The following is an 18,624-nucleotide window of genomic DNA, read 5'->3' as shown; positions in this document are numbered from 1 at the left end:
CAAAGACAAAGGAGTTGATAGTGGACTTCTGGAGGAGCAGAGAAGTACACGCCCCCATCACCATCAACGGCGCTGCTGTAGAGAGTGAGCAGCTTCCGCTTCCTTGGTGTACATTTGGCTGAGGATCTTACGTGGTCAGGACACACAAACAAAACAGTGAAGAAGGCGCAGCAGCGCCTCTTCTTTCTCAGGAGACTGAAAAGATTCGGCATGAGCCCCCTCATCCTCAGGACCTTCTATCGCTGTGCCATTGAGAGCATCCTCACTGGATGCATCGCCACCTGGTACGGCAACAGCACCGCCTACAACCGCAAAGCTCTCCAGAGAGTAGTGCGGTGCTCTGAACGGATAACTGGAGGTGAGCTTCCCTCCAGGACATCTACAGGAAGCGGTGCCTGAGGAAAGCGGGGAGGATCATCAAGGACTCCAGTCACGCCAGCCATAAACTGTTCAGACTGCTTCCATCAGGAGGTTCTGCAGAATCCGGTCCTGAACCAGCAGACTGAGAGAAGCTTTTTCCACCAGGCCATCAGACTGCTGAACACTTCATAGACACCTCACCTCCACTACTCCAGTAGTGGAGCTGCAGGAGGTGACCTGCACTTCAACATTATGCACTCCACACTGTATATAAATGCCACTTGTTTTGCACAATATCCAACTGCCAACCTCTGTATATTTTATATATTTTATTTTATTGTTTATTCTATTTAATTTTTAAAATATGTATAGACACACACACACATGCACGTAGAAAGAAATTACGTGCAATTACGTGTAAATTTAGAAATTTAGTATACACATCCAGTAATGCATACACTCTTATATTGTACATATATTTATTACTCTCAGATTTAGCCATTCTTATATTTTGCTTGTTCTTATGTTATTGTATTTTTACACACCTCTGCTGCTTGTGAAGCTCGCACACAAGAATTTCACTCGCATGTACTGTACCAGAGTACCTGCACATGTGATGTGCAGAGATGGGCAGTAACGCGTTACTATAATCCGATTACTTTTTTCAAGTAACGAGTAAAGTAAGGGATTACTATTGCAAAAACGGTAATTAGATTACCGTTACTTTCCCGTAGGAACGCTGCGTTACTGCGTTACTAAAACCGTGATTTTTTGCGAGAATGTCTCATGACAGTGACGTAAGCGAGTGCGACATTCGTGACAACAGCTGTGTGCAGATCAACAATGGATCATATATCGAGTGCAGAGAGAGTATGAGCGTGCAGCGTTTAAAGCGTGGAAGTACTGACCTTACTTTGAGTTTGATTCCATAAAAAGTGACAAAAACATTAGTGTCCGTTGTGCGTGGGAAGAAAACTTTTTACAGCGAAAAAAACCCTAAACTTCCAAACAAGCACCGAGTGCGCCTCCTGTAAAATGTTGTTTTTGTCTTTTTGATCCACTCGTCCATGCGTGTATGCAGAAGCATAACTGTGAAGATTTTAATAAACACCTGTCATGAACATACATTTCTTCTTCCCCAGGTGTGCACTAACTGCCGTGCTCAGCTCAGTTTGTGCCCAACATGCTGAGGTCCCCTGGGTTCCAACAGGAACCTGGCCATGGAGAAGGTGGCCAACTCTGTCCTCTTCCCCTGCATGCACGCTGCATAAGGGTTCACTGGGTTTATTATCATGTGTGAAATATCAGTGCATCAAGAAGAGAAAAGGCTCTCGGTTCGTCTATAGGATGTTCAGCTTGTTGGCTCGAGAGAGGACCAAAGGGTCCCTGTGATGAACACCTCACATCTGCATTTCCACAGCATGGAGCACAAATTATGTGATCTACAGCATGAGTTAAATGGTAAATGGCCTGCATTTATATAGCGCTTTTCTAGTCCCTAAGGACCCCAAAGCTCTTTACACATCCAGTCATCCACCCATTCACACACACATTCACACACTGGTGATGGCAGCTACATTGTAGCCACAGCCACCCTGGGGCGCACTGACAGAGGCGAGGCTGCCGGACACTGGCGCCACCGGCCCCTCTGACCACCACCAGTAGGCGGTAGGTGAAGTGTCTTGCCCAAGGACACAACAACCGAGACTGTCCAAGCCGGGGCTCGAACCGGCAACCTTCCAATTACAAGACAAACTCCCAACTCTTGAGCCACGATCGCCCACCAAAGCCCAAATCTGAGAAGAGAATATGCACTTAAACACAGCTGACAGGGTCGGCTCTTCTTCTTCTGCTTGTTGCAAACACTGATTTCCAAAGGCACGAAGAAAAAAAGCCCTCACTGTGTTTGAGTTCTGATCTATGGGCTGATTCAGGAAACAGGATGAAACAAATGGAAGAATCAGTTATTTAGAAGGAAGGAAAGGTAACTTACCAGTAAACAAATCACACTTCCTCTGCTGACATCACCGACTGTTACCAAATCACATGAGTTCTGCTCTATCTCATAGGATACTGTAACTGGGAATCAGGTATGATCTGTGAGGGATTTTATTTGTGTCCAACTAATGTCATTAATCACATGTGCACATCATCCATCTGCAGAAAGTTGGAGTTATTTGGATGAATTACATCTTGGAAATGAAATCTAATGATTGTAGAACAAAGACACATGATGTTCATTTTTTTGTTTGTGTGGTTTTCTGTAAATACACTTGAACAGGTCTCGTTACCACTTTTTAAAACCCTTACAAGGTGAAAGCACTGGGAATGTAAACCATTACAAACAACTCAGGGATCATATTGGTATTTGTCCTCTTTTAAACACCTTCAGTAATTTTAAAAGTAAAGATAAAGAGAAGAAATGAGAAAACCAGAAACTACACTCAGTTAATTACTTTCCACAGCATGTTTCTGAGAGCATACATGCTCCTGGGTCTGCTGTCAGGTTCATCCTCAGCTCTGCTGCTTCCGGCTCCACCAGAACTCCTCCGTCAGTCCGTCACACCCGTGCTCCACCAACTCCACCGGCTGTTCAAGTTCAAGCTTCTCCACCTTTAAGTCTCTACTGTTCTTCTCTGAACACATCTCCGCCCTCTCAGGTCCTCCGTCCATCACTCTCCACTTCCCAGCCTCTCAGAGCACACTTCCTTCCCCCGTCACATGACTCCTCTGTCCTTACTGGTGTGATATTCATGTTTCTGGGTGAGGTGACTTTAAATCAAACGCATTATTATTCATGTGTTTGGAGGAAGCCGGGGAGAACAACAGTTCCCTGTTGTCATTAACAAATGTGCTCAAACAGAAGCTAACCTGGCATCTGAACTACAGTGCTGACTTTGGCCACACCCCCACTCACCTGTTGGCTCACAAACATCGATAAAAGCTAACGCTCCAGGATCTGTTTACATACTCATGTAAATATGCACATGAAAGATGATGTTTACAGTAAGATGGGTCTCTTATGGATGATAAACAGATAATCCAAATCTGAAATTAGCTCATAATCTCTGATGATGTTAGCTACAGGGCACATAAACAAGCTGACCCAGTGAGACCTGAACAGTTTGCACTTTGGCTCATTAGCATTACAGATACAGCGAGCTTGGATCTGCTTATTTAACCTGTTGTAACGTCTGCAGCACACAGACGGTGAACGAAAAGGTCTTTGTTCTGTTTTTGAATGTACACACAGTCGTAACTGGTCTCAGGTGAGCAGCAGCAAAGAGCAGCAACTGAAAGCAGATCTGATCCTGGAGCAGCAGGTGCTGACCCCCACCCAGAGCTACCACAGGAGGACCAATGGCGTGGCTTCAGTACTGTGTGGTCAGATTTCCGTGGTAGAGTCAGCCGCTAATCATCAAACATCATGAATCAGACCCAATACCAAAATTACTTTTAAATACTTTATTGCAGTACTGCAGTACTCTGGGTACTCTGACCCACTGTGAGCTGCTGGCAGGGGCTGTGCAGGGGTTTACCTGCTAATCCAGGTGTGGACAGGGGGCTCCCCCCTCAGAGGAACTCCCGGATCACTACCTCCTTCAGGGAGTGGGAGGACGCTTCCCCACGCTCGGCATCTCTCAGAGCGGTCAGCTCATCCTGCAGCTGAGCCACGGGCCGGCCCAATTGGTACCCGAGGTCCACCAGCAGCTCCAGCAGCGGCGCTCTGTAGCGCGTCAGTCCGTAGCGCCTCACCGGAGGCAGCGCTCTCTGAGCGGCGGAGAACGCCCGCTCCGGTTCGTCCAGGTCCCGGTAGCAGACGGCGAGGGCGGCGAGGGCGGGCACGAGGAGGGTGGGCTTCTGCCAGGGCAGCAGCTTCTCCTGGATGTCCAGCACGGTCTGCAGCAGCTCTGCGGCCGGCTGGAACTGCCCCGCCCGGAGCAGGCCGTGCGCCCGCTGCTGCTCCTGCTCTGTGAAGAAAGCCGAGAAGCACGGCGAGTGTCTGACGCAGCGCGTGGCGTACAGCTTCGCCAGGTAGTCCTGCAGCGCCAGGCGCCGCTCCCCGATGCTCTCGGGGGAGAAGTTCCCCGAGAGCATCTTGCGAGGCAGCTGCACCTCCTCCAGCTCCTCGTCAAACTCCTCCAGCAGTTTGTGGTGGAAGCGGGAGAAGTCGCTGTAGCGGCGCTCCACCGAAACACGGCGGGAATCGAAGCTGCCAGAACGCATCACCACCACCTGGTAGAGCTGCAAACAAACAGAAAGAACCGTGACCTTTGACCTTTAAAGTTAACTCTGCTGCAGCTCAAACAGCCAGTCAGAGAAACAGACTTCCTGTTTCCTCTCAACGGTGAACCCACCGCAGGCGTCTTTTCTCTGATACCCCCAACAATCATATGACCCCCTATGAGCAGCACTTTGGCGACAGTGGGAAGGAAAAACTCCCTTTTAACAGGAAGAAACCTCCAGCAGAACCAGGCTCAGGGAGGGGCTCTTATGACCAGAGTTCACCTTTACTGCTTCCTGCTCCAACAGCCACACCTTTGGAAAATAAGCCCCTCCTCCTCAGGTTAAACTTTCACTTCCTGCGGGCTCACCTTCACTGAAAGTTAGCTGTGAACATTTACAGGTTAGCCGCTTTGCCCCTCATCCTCATCCTGTCTGAAAGAATCTCTTCTGATTGGCTGTCCCTCAAAAACAGAAGGTATTTCACCTCTATGACATCACAGGGATCCAAGAGTATAAAAACTGCTGAGCAGAGTGTTTGCAGTCGGCTGGTGGGTGTGTTTCGGTGTCTCACCACGTATTTGTGTAGCACGTGCTCGACGATGCGGGTGGAGGGGATCTCAAAGAGCAGCCGCACGGGTCGCTCTCGCTGCTTCACCGCCCTCCAGTTCTGCTGCAGCTCCTTCGTGGTTAAACGGGAACAGCTGGGCAAGTCCTCTGAAACAGCAAACACAGCGAGTCAGCACCCACTGCGGGACTGGCACACCTGTGGAAAGGCCGCATTATTAGGGGCGTGGCCTCTTTGACTCTGCGTGCTGCTTTAGCAGCTGCCAGCCTCTTTGAAACCCACCTCCCTGCCAGCTCCTCACTGTTTCTGACATGAACCATTGGCTGCAAACACATGAATACCTGACAGATTAAAGCTCAGCGTCACTGTTTACTTGGGTCTGAAATGTGAGTGAGAGTTGACCTAAAAGTTTGGCGTCTGAGTTCAGACAGAAGAAAGAAGAAGAGGAAGGTTAAGAAGGTGAAAGATGACAGAACCTGGAGTCATGGTGTCCACCTCAGTCAGGTCTTCGGCTCCCTGCTGAGCTTCTGCCATCAGGTCCAAACTGCTGATCTGAGGCCAGAGAAGCTCGCTTATCCTCCCGATGTTCACTCAGTGATGGGCAGCTGTGTTTTCTGGCTCTGCTTCATCTCTTTTTTTATTCCTGTAAAGATCAAAGCTGCCAGTGTGGCTCCTGCAGGTGAGTGAGGGGTTAAAAAGGCCCGAGCGGGCCTGCCGAGTGCCGCGAACAGAAGAACGTGCTGCACGTTTGCGTGCTGACAGACGAGTGCAGGCGGGAGGAAGTCGACTTCAGCAAACATGCTGAAGAGGAAGTGAAATGAAAGACCAGTGTGGCGTAAATAGTGTGTGAGAGAGGTGCTTGTTTTATGGCTGCGCAGCAGCAGGCGGGTGGAGTTAGCTAGCAGAAAGCAGAGTGCTTTGCATGCAGCTCCTCTCTGCTCCTCTAGGGGGAGCTCTGAAAGCTCTTTAAGCTTTAATGTCCATCTGCAGGTGCACAGGCAGGTCAGAGGTCACAGGCAGACACCACTGAGTAGTCTTTGGCTGTGTCCCAATTCAGAGTCTGCAGCCTTAACGGTCCTCAAGGGCCGTGTACTCAAAGACCGCTGAGGCCGGAAGTGCGAGGCTGTGAAATGGGGAGGTCTAGCCTCCGTCACGCTGCCCAGGTTGCCTAGCAACCATGATACTAACAGCTGGAAACGTTTCATACAGCTTTGTTTGACAGAAATGAAGGAGAAAATCTTTTGTTCATTTGTTTGTTTCTACATGAGCTTTGATCATTCTCTGTAAGATTAAGCTCAGCTATTGAACGGCGTTTTAAAGTAAAGGCTTTAAAACCAAGTTAGTACAAACGTCACTAATGTCACATAACCAGTGTTGGGAAGGTTACTTTTAAAATGTATTCCATTACAGATTACAGATTACATGCCCCAAAATGTATTCTGTAACATATTCCGTTACGTTACTCAATGAGAGTAACGTATTCTGAATACTTTGGATTACTTAATATATTATCATGCTGTTTACAACTACATGAATGTACTATTGCTGTGATTTATTACTGTTACTGAAGGTCCGCGGCTCCGAACCGTAGTAAAGGGACCTCTGGCTAATACGGTGGGTTCTGTGTCGGCTCGTAGCTGAAAACTAGCTTTACTTTGTTGTCTGGGTCAACTTTGCTAGCAGAGACAGAGAGAGGCGTTGAAAGGCTGCTCCAACAGAACTTATTGTTTTTGGAGGAAAACACGAACACGGTGTACAGTCGAGTCTTAATAGCTTACTTACAGCTGGGCTCGTCAGGCTCTCTTCTTGGCTGCAGTGGTTATTATTATATTTACATGCTTCCAGCTCCTGTTTCTGCTCGATGACAGCTCGTACTTTTCCTTTTTCTCCCTCCCTCGCTCACAGACACATAACGTGTACAGCAGTCCATTCTCCCTGCAGCACGGACTACACTGCCCATGATGCTACATTCTTTAGAGCTATACCTGTAGCATTCTGCCTATTAGCTTAGAACAACAACAACAAAAAGGCGCTCTCTCACCCAGGAAACACGCAGAGACAGAGCGTCACCATGTAACCATGGCAACCGTAAAGCTGCCGCCTGGAACAACAGAACGTAGCTGTCAAACAAAACCCAAACAGTCCTGACGCCACAATATGAAACAGGGAAGTACCGCCGTGTAATCCATTTATTTCAACAAAGTAACTGTATTCTAAATACCACCTTTTTAAACGGTAACTGTAACGGAATACAGTTACTCATATTTTGTATTTTAAATACGTAACGGCGGTACATGTATTCCGTTACTCCCCAACACTGTCTATAGTGATTCTAAAATGTCAATTAAAAAAAGAAAAAGAAAAAACTCGTTGTCACCGTCTCCCGTCTGTTAAAGTGGAGTCTTTTCAAAATGTGCTTCGTCAGTTACACTTTGCTAGCAGCAGGTTGGATCTCCTTTTGCCTTCAGAGCTGCTTCACTTCTTCGAGACACAAAGTCAACGAGGTGTCAGAAACATCTTCCACATATTTTGGTCCATATCGACACGACAGATGCTGCAGACACATCCACGATGTGAAACTCCAGCTCCACCACGTCCCAGGTCTGCTGACTGTTTCTACCAGATTCTGACCCGATCACCTCAATGTTGCAGCAGACATTTCAATTCAGTTTCATTCATACAGCGCCACGTCACAACAGCTGCCTCAAGGTGTGTGACATAGTAAGACCCTACAACAATACAGAGAAAAGCCCAACAATCAGATGAGCAGCACTTTGGCGACAGTGGGAAGGAAAAACTCCCTTTTCAACAGGAAGAAACTCAAAACACTGTTTTTAAATCGGGATCAGGTCAGTTGTGTATTACCTGCTGCTTATTGCTTCATGTTCCTCCTTTTAACTTAGTCTGTGCCTTGCATCGTATCCTCTCTAGGCTGGGGTCTGAGCAGTTTTACAGTAGTTTAAAGACCCATCTGAGAGCGAGCACAGCAAACAAGCCTCGGCTATAAATGTTCTTCTATAAAGTGCTGCAGGAATAAAACTGAAATCCCTGAAATAAGTTTGCATTTTGCAGCATGCAGGCTCTGCAGGGCTGCAGTGACATGTTGGAGAGGTCTCTGATACCAGCTGTCAGCTGACATTTTCATTCAGAGGTGATGCAAGAAACTATTGAAAGTACAAACGTGAAACTATTCACCATCTTTATAAAAACACTTCCCTGTATATGTAACTTAAGCTTTGAAACATTTGGAGCTGCAGCAAAAACAGATCTTTGCTTCAGTCTGCGAGGCAGCAACATCACAACAGCTTCAGCTACAACCACTCACCTGTGCTATAGCTCCACCTACTGGACTTATTGGAGCAGACACATTAAAAATAAAACAATAAGAAATCATCCCAACCTTGACTGTGATGGCGATGGGCGTCAGGTAGAGCATTAGTTCTGCTTTTCTCTTCACGAGAGGACACGAGCGTGACGGGCGTCGCGTCATCTGCTGTTTTTAAATGTGCTGCACAAATAACTTTTGTTTGTCCATAAAGCACCACAGCAAAAAAGCTGCATCAGTGTTTTGCTGGGATGTGTCTGCTCCTCTGGCTTTCCTGTTAGCAGTGAGTGCAACGATGTCACAGAGGTTTTAGTGCAGCATAAACTCCAGCAGATGTTTGTCACTCTGGAGCACATTTCAGGAAAATAAACTGATATGAAATGAAGCGCCTTGAGGCGACTTTTGTTGTGATTTGGCGCTATATAAATAAAATTGAATTGAATTGAATTAACAAGAAGTAAATGAAGGAAAGCGACAGAAGCAGACAGGATACGACGAGCGTCACATCTGAGACAATAACCAGGACCGTTTCTGACACCTCATCATTTTTATTGTGCAACAACACGGCAGCAGAGGACGATGCGATTTTGTCTTGGGAAGAAATCACTACTGGAAATCACAGGACTCAGATCCACACACGTCTGCTCTCCAGAACCAGGACGACGTGCTGAGGTCACGGCGGGCGACAAATGTTCATCAGCAGAACGATGAGACAGAAACACAGAAGAGCCGTTTGGAAAGGCAGGAGGTGCAGTGCTAACAGGCTGCAAGAAATATGAATACTGACTCACGTCTGTCTCTATCAGTACTTATCATACAAAAGATACGACACACGTGTGCAAAGAAGTGTCCAGGTTCATCCTGACCATCAACCTTTCTGACTGAAGGTCATTTCTGCCAGCAGGACTTCAGATATAAGCAGTGACGTGATATAAGACAATAACACTGTCAGTCATGGTCTGGCATTCCCAGATCACAAAGCTCAGCAGGACATAAACCGTGTGGAGTCATCAACATCATCAACAGAAGGCAGAAGAGCTTTGAATCAAGAAGTCTGGAGAAGTGTTCCTGCAGGTCCTCACAGAGACGCCAGAGAGCTGCTCAGAGAGTTCAGAGTGAGCTGAAGGATGAAGGTCAGACCGTAATATTCCTCCAAAACTGCCTTCATGGACCTGCAGCCGAGAAACCGATGCAAAGTGTTTATGCAGGTGAGAGAAGTTCACCTGAGGGCTCTTTCAGCGTGCATGCCGAGCGCTGAGAGACGGAGGTTGTGCTGCAGGCAGACGTTTGGACGGCGACTCAGACTTGACTTCTAGACGTCGTCAAATATTTGTCTACGAGACGACGACAAGACAGGTACCGTCCTCCCGAGTGCACAAAAACACACAAGTGAACACAGCAGCACACAAATCCACACGTCTGTGGACACGTCAGTGCCTGCAGAAACGGCTGTGCTTCACTCCAACACTGAGCAAATGAACAAACTGACAGTTTGAAAAATGAAAGGATCTCTCTGCTGCTGAAAAGTGTGAAATAGCTAAATGCCTTGGACACGTAGTGAAAACCTGAGATATTTCATGAAAACTTCATCGTGATCACCGTAACGTTAGGAGATCTGTGGCCGAGTCAGAGCACACACGGGTTCGTGCAGATAAAGACACAACGAGGAAGGTTTCTGCAGGACAAATACATCCGATTAAGAGAGCAGCTGCTAAAAGACAAAGCAGCAAACACATATTTGAAGCTGCTGGTGCCTCTGGAACCCCACCAACATCAAGCTGTAGGATATTTTGGACAATCTATAATCTTCTAACACAAAAACATACAAGTGTTCACTGAAGTAAACACACAGAGCAGTAGCAGATTTTTTTAAAATGTTTTATTTATTTTCATTTGCTGCTAACTGCCTTGTTTTCATTTGTAGTTTTTGTAGTAGGAAGAACTACAAAATCTACAAATAAAAAAGTGCAGTTAACAAATGTAGTGCTCTCCACTATGTGAACCCCTCAGCTGAATTTTTAGGTTTTTCAGTTCAAGCCAATGAAATGAAATCCAAAAATTCAGCCCCAACAATCAAATGATCCCCTATGAGCAAGCACTCTGGCAACGGTGGAGAGGAAAAACTCCCTTTTAACAGGAAGAAACCTCTGGCAGAACCAGGCTCAGGGAGGGGCGGTCTTCTGCCATGACTGGTTGGGAGGTGAGGGGCAAAATTAAATCAAACAAAGGAGAGCACAGCTTATTTATGACAGGTCGGTGGACTGTGGCTGGAAAACATCATTACTGTTTTTAAAGGGTAACTGGTCCACATCCACAATTACAGCTGTAATTGTGGATGTGGACCAGTTACCCTTTAAAAACAGTAATGACATTAAACACTATTCATTTAAGATGTGATGGAATCAAAGTAATTATTTCCAATCAAATGCTGCAAAGGAATATTTTCATGTGACACAGCGTAAATCTTTCCATAAACATAAACAATCCACAATTGTCGATGGGACGTGTGCATGCAAGCACACGCAAGCGGTCCCCGCTCTGTGAGGTCATGATAATAATCATGACCTCACAGAGCGGGACATTCGCTTCAGCCGAAAATCTTACAGGCGACCCAGAAAGCAGCTGCAGGAAGAGCAAAGACATATGCGACAACAGTTAAACCTTCTCCAAGTAGGTTTAGACACCACGAACCAAAGGATTCTCTTTCTGTTGTCTGCTGTATGTGTCCCACAGTTTGTGTGAGTTCTTCCATCTCTTTGCTCAATTTTGTGTTTTCTCGACTGAGTTGTCTGTAGCTTTGACTGAGTTCAATGTAGTTTTGACTTAGTTCAGTGTAGTTTTGACTGAGTTGTGCGTTTCTCACCCTGAGTCGTGTGTTTTTTAGTCTGCGTTGTGTGTTTCTTTCGCAGAGTTGTGCGTTCATTTCCCTGAGTCGTAAGTTTTCAAGCCTGAGTTGTGCATATTCATGCCTGAGTTCAACTGTCGTACGCTGCAGTGGGTCTGCCTGATCTCCGCTTCCCTGTGACATTTCTTTAAAGGTTTAATGCTCAAAAGTGTCAAAAAGTTAAATCTGTTAATGATTTAAATGCAAAGGTTGGCTTTGTCTAAAACAACTGGCTCCTTCTGATTAAACTGTTAAACGAGCTCCTCTATTTAAGGTCTTGGTGGGCGTGGCAGAGAATGTGATGTCGACCGTGACGTCACGATGATCATTTGAGAAGATCAAAGGATCAAAGGAGCGCTGTGGCTCATTCTGCGCATGCTCAGATCAATGAACGGGAGAATTATTTGTAAATACTTTGCTATCTAACAAAGGTGCTTTTAGCAACAGCTGCTGGTGATTCATCGTTATCAACCCTTAAACTCGACAACAACAACAGGCGCTCTCTCACCCAGGAAACACGCAGAGAGAGAGCGTCACCCTGTAACCATGGCAACCGTAACGCTGCCGCCTGGAACAACAGAACGTAGCTGTCAAACAAAACCCAAACAGTCCTGACCCGCCACAATATGAAACAGGGAAGTACCGCCGTGTAATCCATTTATTTCAACAAAGTAACTGTATTCTAAATACCACCTTTTTAAACGGTAACTGTAACGGCATTGCATATGTATTATTTGGAACCCAGCTTACCTGTAAAAACAGACGAACAGCAGGTAACAGGAACTACTCGGTGCACCAGCTCGGCACCACTCTTCTTCTAGCGAGGTGTCGGCTACTGATGCGTAAGACACCGAGCGCCATCTGCTGGCGGAACTTATATTACAGACATTAACAGTAGTTTTCCCCAAAAGAGACTTGAAGCATAAAAATAAAATGGGAGGCTGCAATTTTCATGTATTCATCTATGTCATAGTGCCACAGATGCCCAAAACCTAATTTATTACATTAAGTAAATGTGAATGGCTAGAAAACTCAAAATCAAAATATGAAATTCCAAAATAAAGTTTATTAAAAGCCACTGAGGTTACAGTGATCCTGAACTATATGTGCATGTGCTTTGCAGTACATTAGGCAGGTCAGTTCTTTATTAACGAGGCCACATATTACTGAATAAAGTGAATAATATATGGATCCACATCCATAAGCACATTTCTCCATTTGTTTTACGTTTTTAAACCAGGAAATATTTTCTTCTACACAATGAAACCAGAGTCTGCAAGCTTTTTGTTTTGAAAGAAGAACCCTTTTTAATCTGAGCGACTCCCTCCTGCCTCCCATCATCCCAGGACCTGAAGACGTTTCACAACATCAGCTTCTCTCTGGTGTTTTCAGGGAATAAATGAGGACGCTGAGCTCGAGCGCTGCTCCACCAGCTACAGGTTTAATATCAGATCAACAACAGTAGAAAAACAGAGGCAGAGACTACCAGACAAAAAGAAGAGTAGGAAATCCAACATCATCCAACAGCTCTTTAAAATAATTCCTCTGTACAGTATTTACACACACACACACACACACACACACACACACACACACACACGCACACACAGAGCATGTTTACAGCTACACACTGAGGAGGAGGAGCCTGTCACTCAGTCAGTACAAGGAAGCAGTCTGAATACTGCCCTCTGATTGGCCGGCCCTCCTTCATCCAGTGTTCTCTTTATTTCACGTGAAGCTGAGACGCATCCAGGTAACGGTGTGATGTCATCCGGAGCTGAGCCCGTCCTTCTGAAAGAGGTCAGAGGTCACCCAGTCGTCCCTGCAGGTACGTCACTGTGAGCTCTGCATCCCAGCAGCACCTGTTGGCCAACGGGACCGCCCAGAACCAGCAGAACCCAAAGGGACCAGGATCCGGTCCAGCGAGGGTCGGAGCAGTTGGCTGGACGTCCAGGCAGAGATATCAAACATACACAGAACACCACTGAACTGATGTCACAGGAACAGAAACGCTTCTTCACGTGATCCAGTCACATGACTCGGAGAGGCGGAGAGGCTGGCCAATCAGGTGTGCCTGCGGAAAGTGAGAGGAGATCACGGGTCAGAAGATTTTACCAGGGGATGGTTTGAAATTAAAACAAAGAAGAAGGTGATGATGAGGAGGAGGCTGATGTCCTGTTCAGTAACTCTGGTTTTTTACACTGAGATTCACTGATCTGACCAGTAGGTGGAGCTGCTGCACTGAGACGCCTGAAGCAGGGTCCAAGCATGTTCATGGATGTGATGAGCACCTGCGCAGTCCTCACACATAACTGCTGTGTGTGTGTGTGTGTGTGTGTGTGTGTGTGTCTTACCGTTCTCACCTCCGTGCGGGCGGGTACATGGACGGGGCGGACGCTTGCTGACTGGCGACGATGGCGGAGGACGAGAGGCCTGAAACAAAGACAGGATGTCAGAACTGAAACTCGCACACGCCACTCATTAAAAGCAGCTGCAGGCTCAGTGGGGTGAAGTGGGCGGGCTCAGAGGATCCCTTTCCAGCTATGAATCATGGGAGGTCAGCTTCACCGTGGCTGTGTGGCTGGTCACTAAACTGAGCAGGTTGTCCTCCAGTCCGAGAACACCTGAGCTAAACAGGCAGCAGGCGAGGCTCACCTGAGGGGTAGGACAGGTCGTACAGAGGGTATCCCAGGTGGTGATGGGACTGCATGATGCGCTGCGAGGGCGAGGAGCGTGGCCGGTCGCCCTCCCTTTCTCTCTCCCGCTCTCGATCATGTGGCGTCTTGCTGTCCTGGATGGACGGCGACTTGCTTTTGTACTGGCTGGCGTGCAGCTGCAGCAGGTCCAGAGCTTTGGCCTCGCTGGACGGCTTCACAGATGGACTTGACCTGGAGGGCTTCTCGCCGTCCTCGCCCGCCCCCACCTTCCCGCCGTACGAGGAGGCGTAGTAACTGGCTGGCAGGTACGAGCCTGGAAAGAAACATAAACAAACAACATGATGTTTATGTTTGAACATAAAGGTTCGACGTGATGGCGTGGCGGCAGCTTGAGGCAGTGACGTTTCAGGCAGCAGCTCTAAAGGTCAGTACGCCATTTCTCAGGTGATTAGTGAGTAACTGTTCTCCAACAAACTCAGAATGAATCCACTAAAAATACTGCAGCAGCTCCGTGTCACCAGCTGTGAACACAACGGCTGAGACGGATCCAAACATCACATTTTATGCATGTGGCTAGAGACCGCCCACAAATGCATGACGCCAAAGGCAGAGGAGAGAAATCGTAGGCGTTTAAATTCATGCCTGCATCTTCAGACTGGAGATATGAAACACGAGAGTTTTATCCTTCACCAAACGCACAACAGGAAGGGAAGAGACAACGCCACCTTAACTAAACGCCATCCTATTCCTTCTCACCTCAGTCTACAGCGCCGGATCACAGCAACAGTTTCCACTTACAGTGTGAGTAAAGACAACAACAGAGACTTTGATGAGTCTTTGTTGACCAGCATGTTTGTCCCACAGTGGCCACCGTAGCCAGGATTACACATGCAGTGGTGCTTAAAGATCTTTAAACCTGTCAGAGTTCGGCTGAGCTCTCAGCATCGACTCCTCTACAGCGCTTTGAAAGCATCACGCTTCTTTCGGGGGCCAGTGAAAGTCTGATCATCCGGGTGCGTCGCATTCGTCTAATTTTATATTAACCCTTTAAGACCGACCATAGAACCAAGTCTGCCAGAGCTTATATTATATGTTTACATGCTGTGGAGCCATTTTTGGGAGCATTTCAAGTTGCTATACATCAATACAACCATTACAGCCCAGATTTTAATAATATGTCTGCATTAAGTGCATAGTAACTACATAAATTGCAAAAAAGTGCAATAAACTACAAAAAAATTGAAAATCGTTTTTGTTTTTTTAACATATATTTCTAGTTAGAGAAATTTAAGAGGCTTATCCCTCAAAACTGTAAATACAAAAGAGTTGCACAAAATAGTTTCCCACCACAGGAAATTTATTTTGAGTGTCTTCATAGTTTTATTTTTGAAATACACAAATTTTTATATACTGCAGGAAAAACGAAATATTATGATGCAAATTTGCAAAAAAGCAGCATATGCATCAAAATAAACTATTTCCAGCAGCAATATGAGTCCTAAGCATCCCAGAAACCACACAGAAAGTCATAAAGTCAAACATAACTTTTAAAAACACCAGTATAGGCTCATGAGGCCCTGATGGTAAAAAACTACATTTCTGCAAAATGACGTCACTTCCGGTTTCGGGCAGGTCATGGCGGACATGCGATAGTTCACGCTGACGGCTATTCCAACGTAGGAAGTATTACAAACAGCTGATCGGATCAGCAAAGCGTGTTTCTGGAATATTATGTTTTTGTTGCTGCAAGTGCTTTTTATGCAGTTTTTGCAAAGCTATATGTGGAAGGAAACTGTGACCGAGGACAAGCTGATGGCATAAGATGTAAGTACAACTCCTCCGGTTTCATATGCAAAACAATTATTGCGCTAGCTCACGTGGTTGCAGAGCTACAAGGATTTAAAAATACGTAAAACAGAGCGTGCTGCTCTGACCGGCTTTAAAGGGTTAATGACGTGAATGAAAATGAACAGAAGTGAATTTGAAGCGTCGGCTGGTCTAAAACAGCCTGATCTCATTTGTTTACACAGAAATGTGGAAAAAAGTGAAAATTGGTGGATTTTAGAGGAAGTTGAAGTTCAGCTTCCTGAAGTCTCATCAGCGTGAACAGCTGGCAGGTTTGACCGGCGAGCTTAAACAGAAACCAACAGCTGGCGCTCGCTCGTCCCTCGGAAACCACAAAGAAACGCGGCTTTTAATTTTCGGTCAAACCAAAACATTCGCGCTCCTCGCTGGTTTTCACTCGCCGCCCTCGCGCTCTCTTTGCTGCTGCGCCTGCTTCATGTTTGCGTTTCTCACCTGGGTAATTCTGCATCATGACCGAGGGCATGCCTCTGTACCCGGGGTGGCTCGGCTCGTAGCCCTGGCTGTAGGCGTACGGTCCGTGCATGTAGGGCACGTAGCCCTGATGCTGGGCCAGCGGCGAGGGGAATTGCATGTGAGGCGGGCGCGCCTCCTTCCCGCCCCCGCGGAGCTCCTCGGGGGGCAGCTGTGTCCTACCCTCCGCCGCCTCCTTCGCCGCCTCGTCTTTCTCCTTGGGCTGCGGCCTCTCTTCCTTCACCTTCCTGTCCCGCTCCTCCTTCCACCTGTCGTCCTCCTGAAGTTTCGGCGCCTCCGAGTATTTGCTGGGGTAGACGTAGGACCACAGACGCGCGTCGGGCTCCTGCAGAGGGAGAAACCTTCATCAGCATCAAACTAACCTCAATCAATCTGAAAACACAAGCGAGGAGGAAAGTGTGACAGAGGAGGACGCCTGTACCTGTCTGTACCACATGGCGGCTTCGACGCTCGCCGCTCGGCCCGACTCCACCCCCGACTTTGGCTCTTCTTTCCCGTGATGCCCTCCTTCACTCAGCTTGATCTTCAAACCCTCGGGCTGGGCGCCGGGCGCCTTGGAGTCCTCTCCCTTCGCCATGATGACCGACTTGGCCTGTTCCGAAGCCGCGGCGGGCTCTTTGGGCTTCGCTGGGTTCACGCCTCCCCTGGCGCCCAGATCCGTGAGGCTGGGCGCCCTTGACAGAGTGGGCGGTACCGATGCCTTCTGCTTCCACTCTTCTTTCACGGAGGCCTCGCGCTCTTTGCTCTCCGCCTTCTTGTCGGCGTGGCGCTGTCGCTGCTCCTCGTACTGTTGACGGTAGGCGGGGTTAGAGGCCAAGAGGTGGGCGTGGTAGGCGAGTCAGCTTCAAGCCTTTCTGTCATTTAATTCATTATGGATACTGGTAGTTTCTCATTTTAATGTTTTCTTTCTTTTGTCTTTCCCTATTGATTATTATTATTGTGTTATTTCTTGTCCTATCATCTCAGCGCCTGAGCTGTATTTGTTTGTTGAGGGGTTTTCTATGCTGAAAAAATTAAAATAAGATATTGAAAAAAAAAAAAAAAAGCAGTTGTCATCCTCAGTAAGCTGGGGGGGGGGGGGACTAAATAATAATAAAATAATAATAAAACATGGGTAAAAGTCATTGTTGATGCTCCATAAAGAGATGATCAGTGCAGAAAATTCATGTCAAATATTCAGTTTTAAGTCAAATTTATTAATTCAGGAAGATCTTTGATCAACATGTATTTTGTAGACATGAGAACAAATTATATGCTGCGTAAAAATCAGACACAAAACGAGCCGACGTGAAACTGAGTCACATGAGTGTGGATCACAAAACAAACAAACATACAGGCCTGTGGTTGTTGTTGTTTATTAAAAGGCCTCGGCACTGTTAAACACACACTGGTGTAAATGTTAATGAAGTCGTGAATCCTCAAGATGGTATTGTCAGCATAAACAGTGCAGATGTTGTACGCAGGAGGAAGAAGTCCTTTCTTCAGCTGAAAGTGATGCAGAGGTGAAGGCGACTGGGGGGGGGGGGGGGGGGGAGGAAGAGCTAACATCAGCTTCAAAACTGACTTTGCAGAATGAAGCTGGACAATATTTACTGTTGGGAACATTGGAAAAACTAAGGCACCTATTAGAGAACCACTGCAAACTTTAATGAACTTGACGAATATATGGAGGCCCAGTGTAGCTCACAGTGTGACCACAGGCTGAAGGTCGACTCCTCTGCACCTACAAATATGCTATTTAATAGTCCCCCAAAAACCTGTTTGATAAATATGTAATACTTTGATTCCTTAATATATTCTTAATCAGTGGTTAGCAGATTGGATCCTGACACGATCAATACAGTTAATAAACTGAGTTCATGTGCAGAGTGAATAACAGGGGGCCTAACGTTGATCCCTGTGGGACTCCTTTATCAGAGATGATATAATCACACAATCAGAACTGTTTTCACTGTTTAAGAAAAGTTGCTTCTCAGTAGCATCTACTTTTTTGTTCCACGTGTGCACAATATAAAAGCTCTTGAACTGTAGATGACTGGTTATTAGAGATTTAAAATGAGCTCAACCAAATAGAAGAGAAATGTTACAGAACAGAATTGTGATGATTGCAGAACGTTGGAGACGAACTGCAGTTTGTGCAGAGTGAATAACAGTGGGCCTAATGTTGATCCCTGTGGGACTCCTTAAAATGAAGCTAATCTTAGAGGATGATTTCTCTGCTCCCTTTAAACCGATTATCATCATCTTCACACAAACCATTTCTACCTTT

General features: G+C 46.7%; 2 protein-coding genes across 2 annotated transcripts; both read right to left on the bottom strand.

Annotated features, from left to right (window-relative positions):
- Positions 1–800: 800 nt before the first annotated feature.
- snx20 (sorting nexin 20) lies at positions 801–12,523 on the bottom strand. Its single transcript, XM_085168979.1, has 3 exons — positions 5,629–12,523; positions 5,159–5,301; positions 801–4,605 (listed from the first exon to the last, which is right to left on the bottom strand). The coding sequence occupies exons 1-3, from the start codon at positions 5,684–5,686 to the stop codon at positions 3,934–3,936; spliced, it is 873 nt and encodes a 290-aa protein (XP_085025105.1). The 5' UTR covers positions 5,687–12,523; the 3' UTR covers positions 801–3,933.
- Positions 12,524–12,775: 252 nt separating this feature from the next.
- Positions 12,776–17,184, bottom strand: LOC146513353 (zinc finger protein 609-like). Its single transcript, XM_085168978.1, has 5 exons — positions 16,777–17,184; positions 16,317–16,680; positions 14,017–14,331; positions 13,725–13,794; positions 12,776–13,435 (listed from the first exon to the last, which is right to left on the bottom strand). Exons 1-5 carry the CDS (start codon positions 16,930–16,932, stop codon positions 13,426–13,428), a joined length of 915 nt encoding a protein of 304 aa, XP_085025104.1. The 5' UTR covers positions 16,933–17,184; the 3' UTR covers positions 12,776–13,425.
- Positions 17,185–18,624: the final 1,440 nt, after the last annotated feature.

Source organism: Neolamprologus multifasciatus, chromosome 7, assembly GCF_963576455.1.
Source record: "Neolamprologus multifasciatus chromosome 7, fNeoMul1.2, whole genome shotgun sequence".
NCBI lineage: Eukaryota > Metazoa > Chordata > Actinopteri > Cichliformes > Cichlidae > Neolamprologus > Neolamprologus multifasciatus.
Note: the sequence above shows the minus strand (reverse complement) of the source record. Positions and strands in the feature narration are given on the sequence as shown.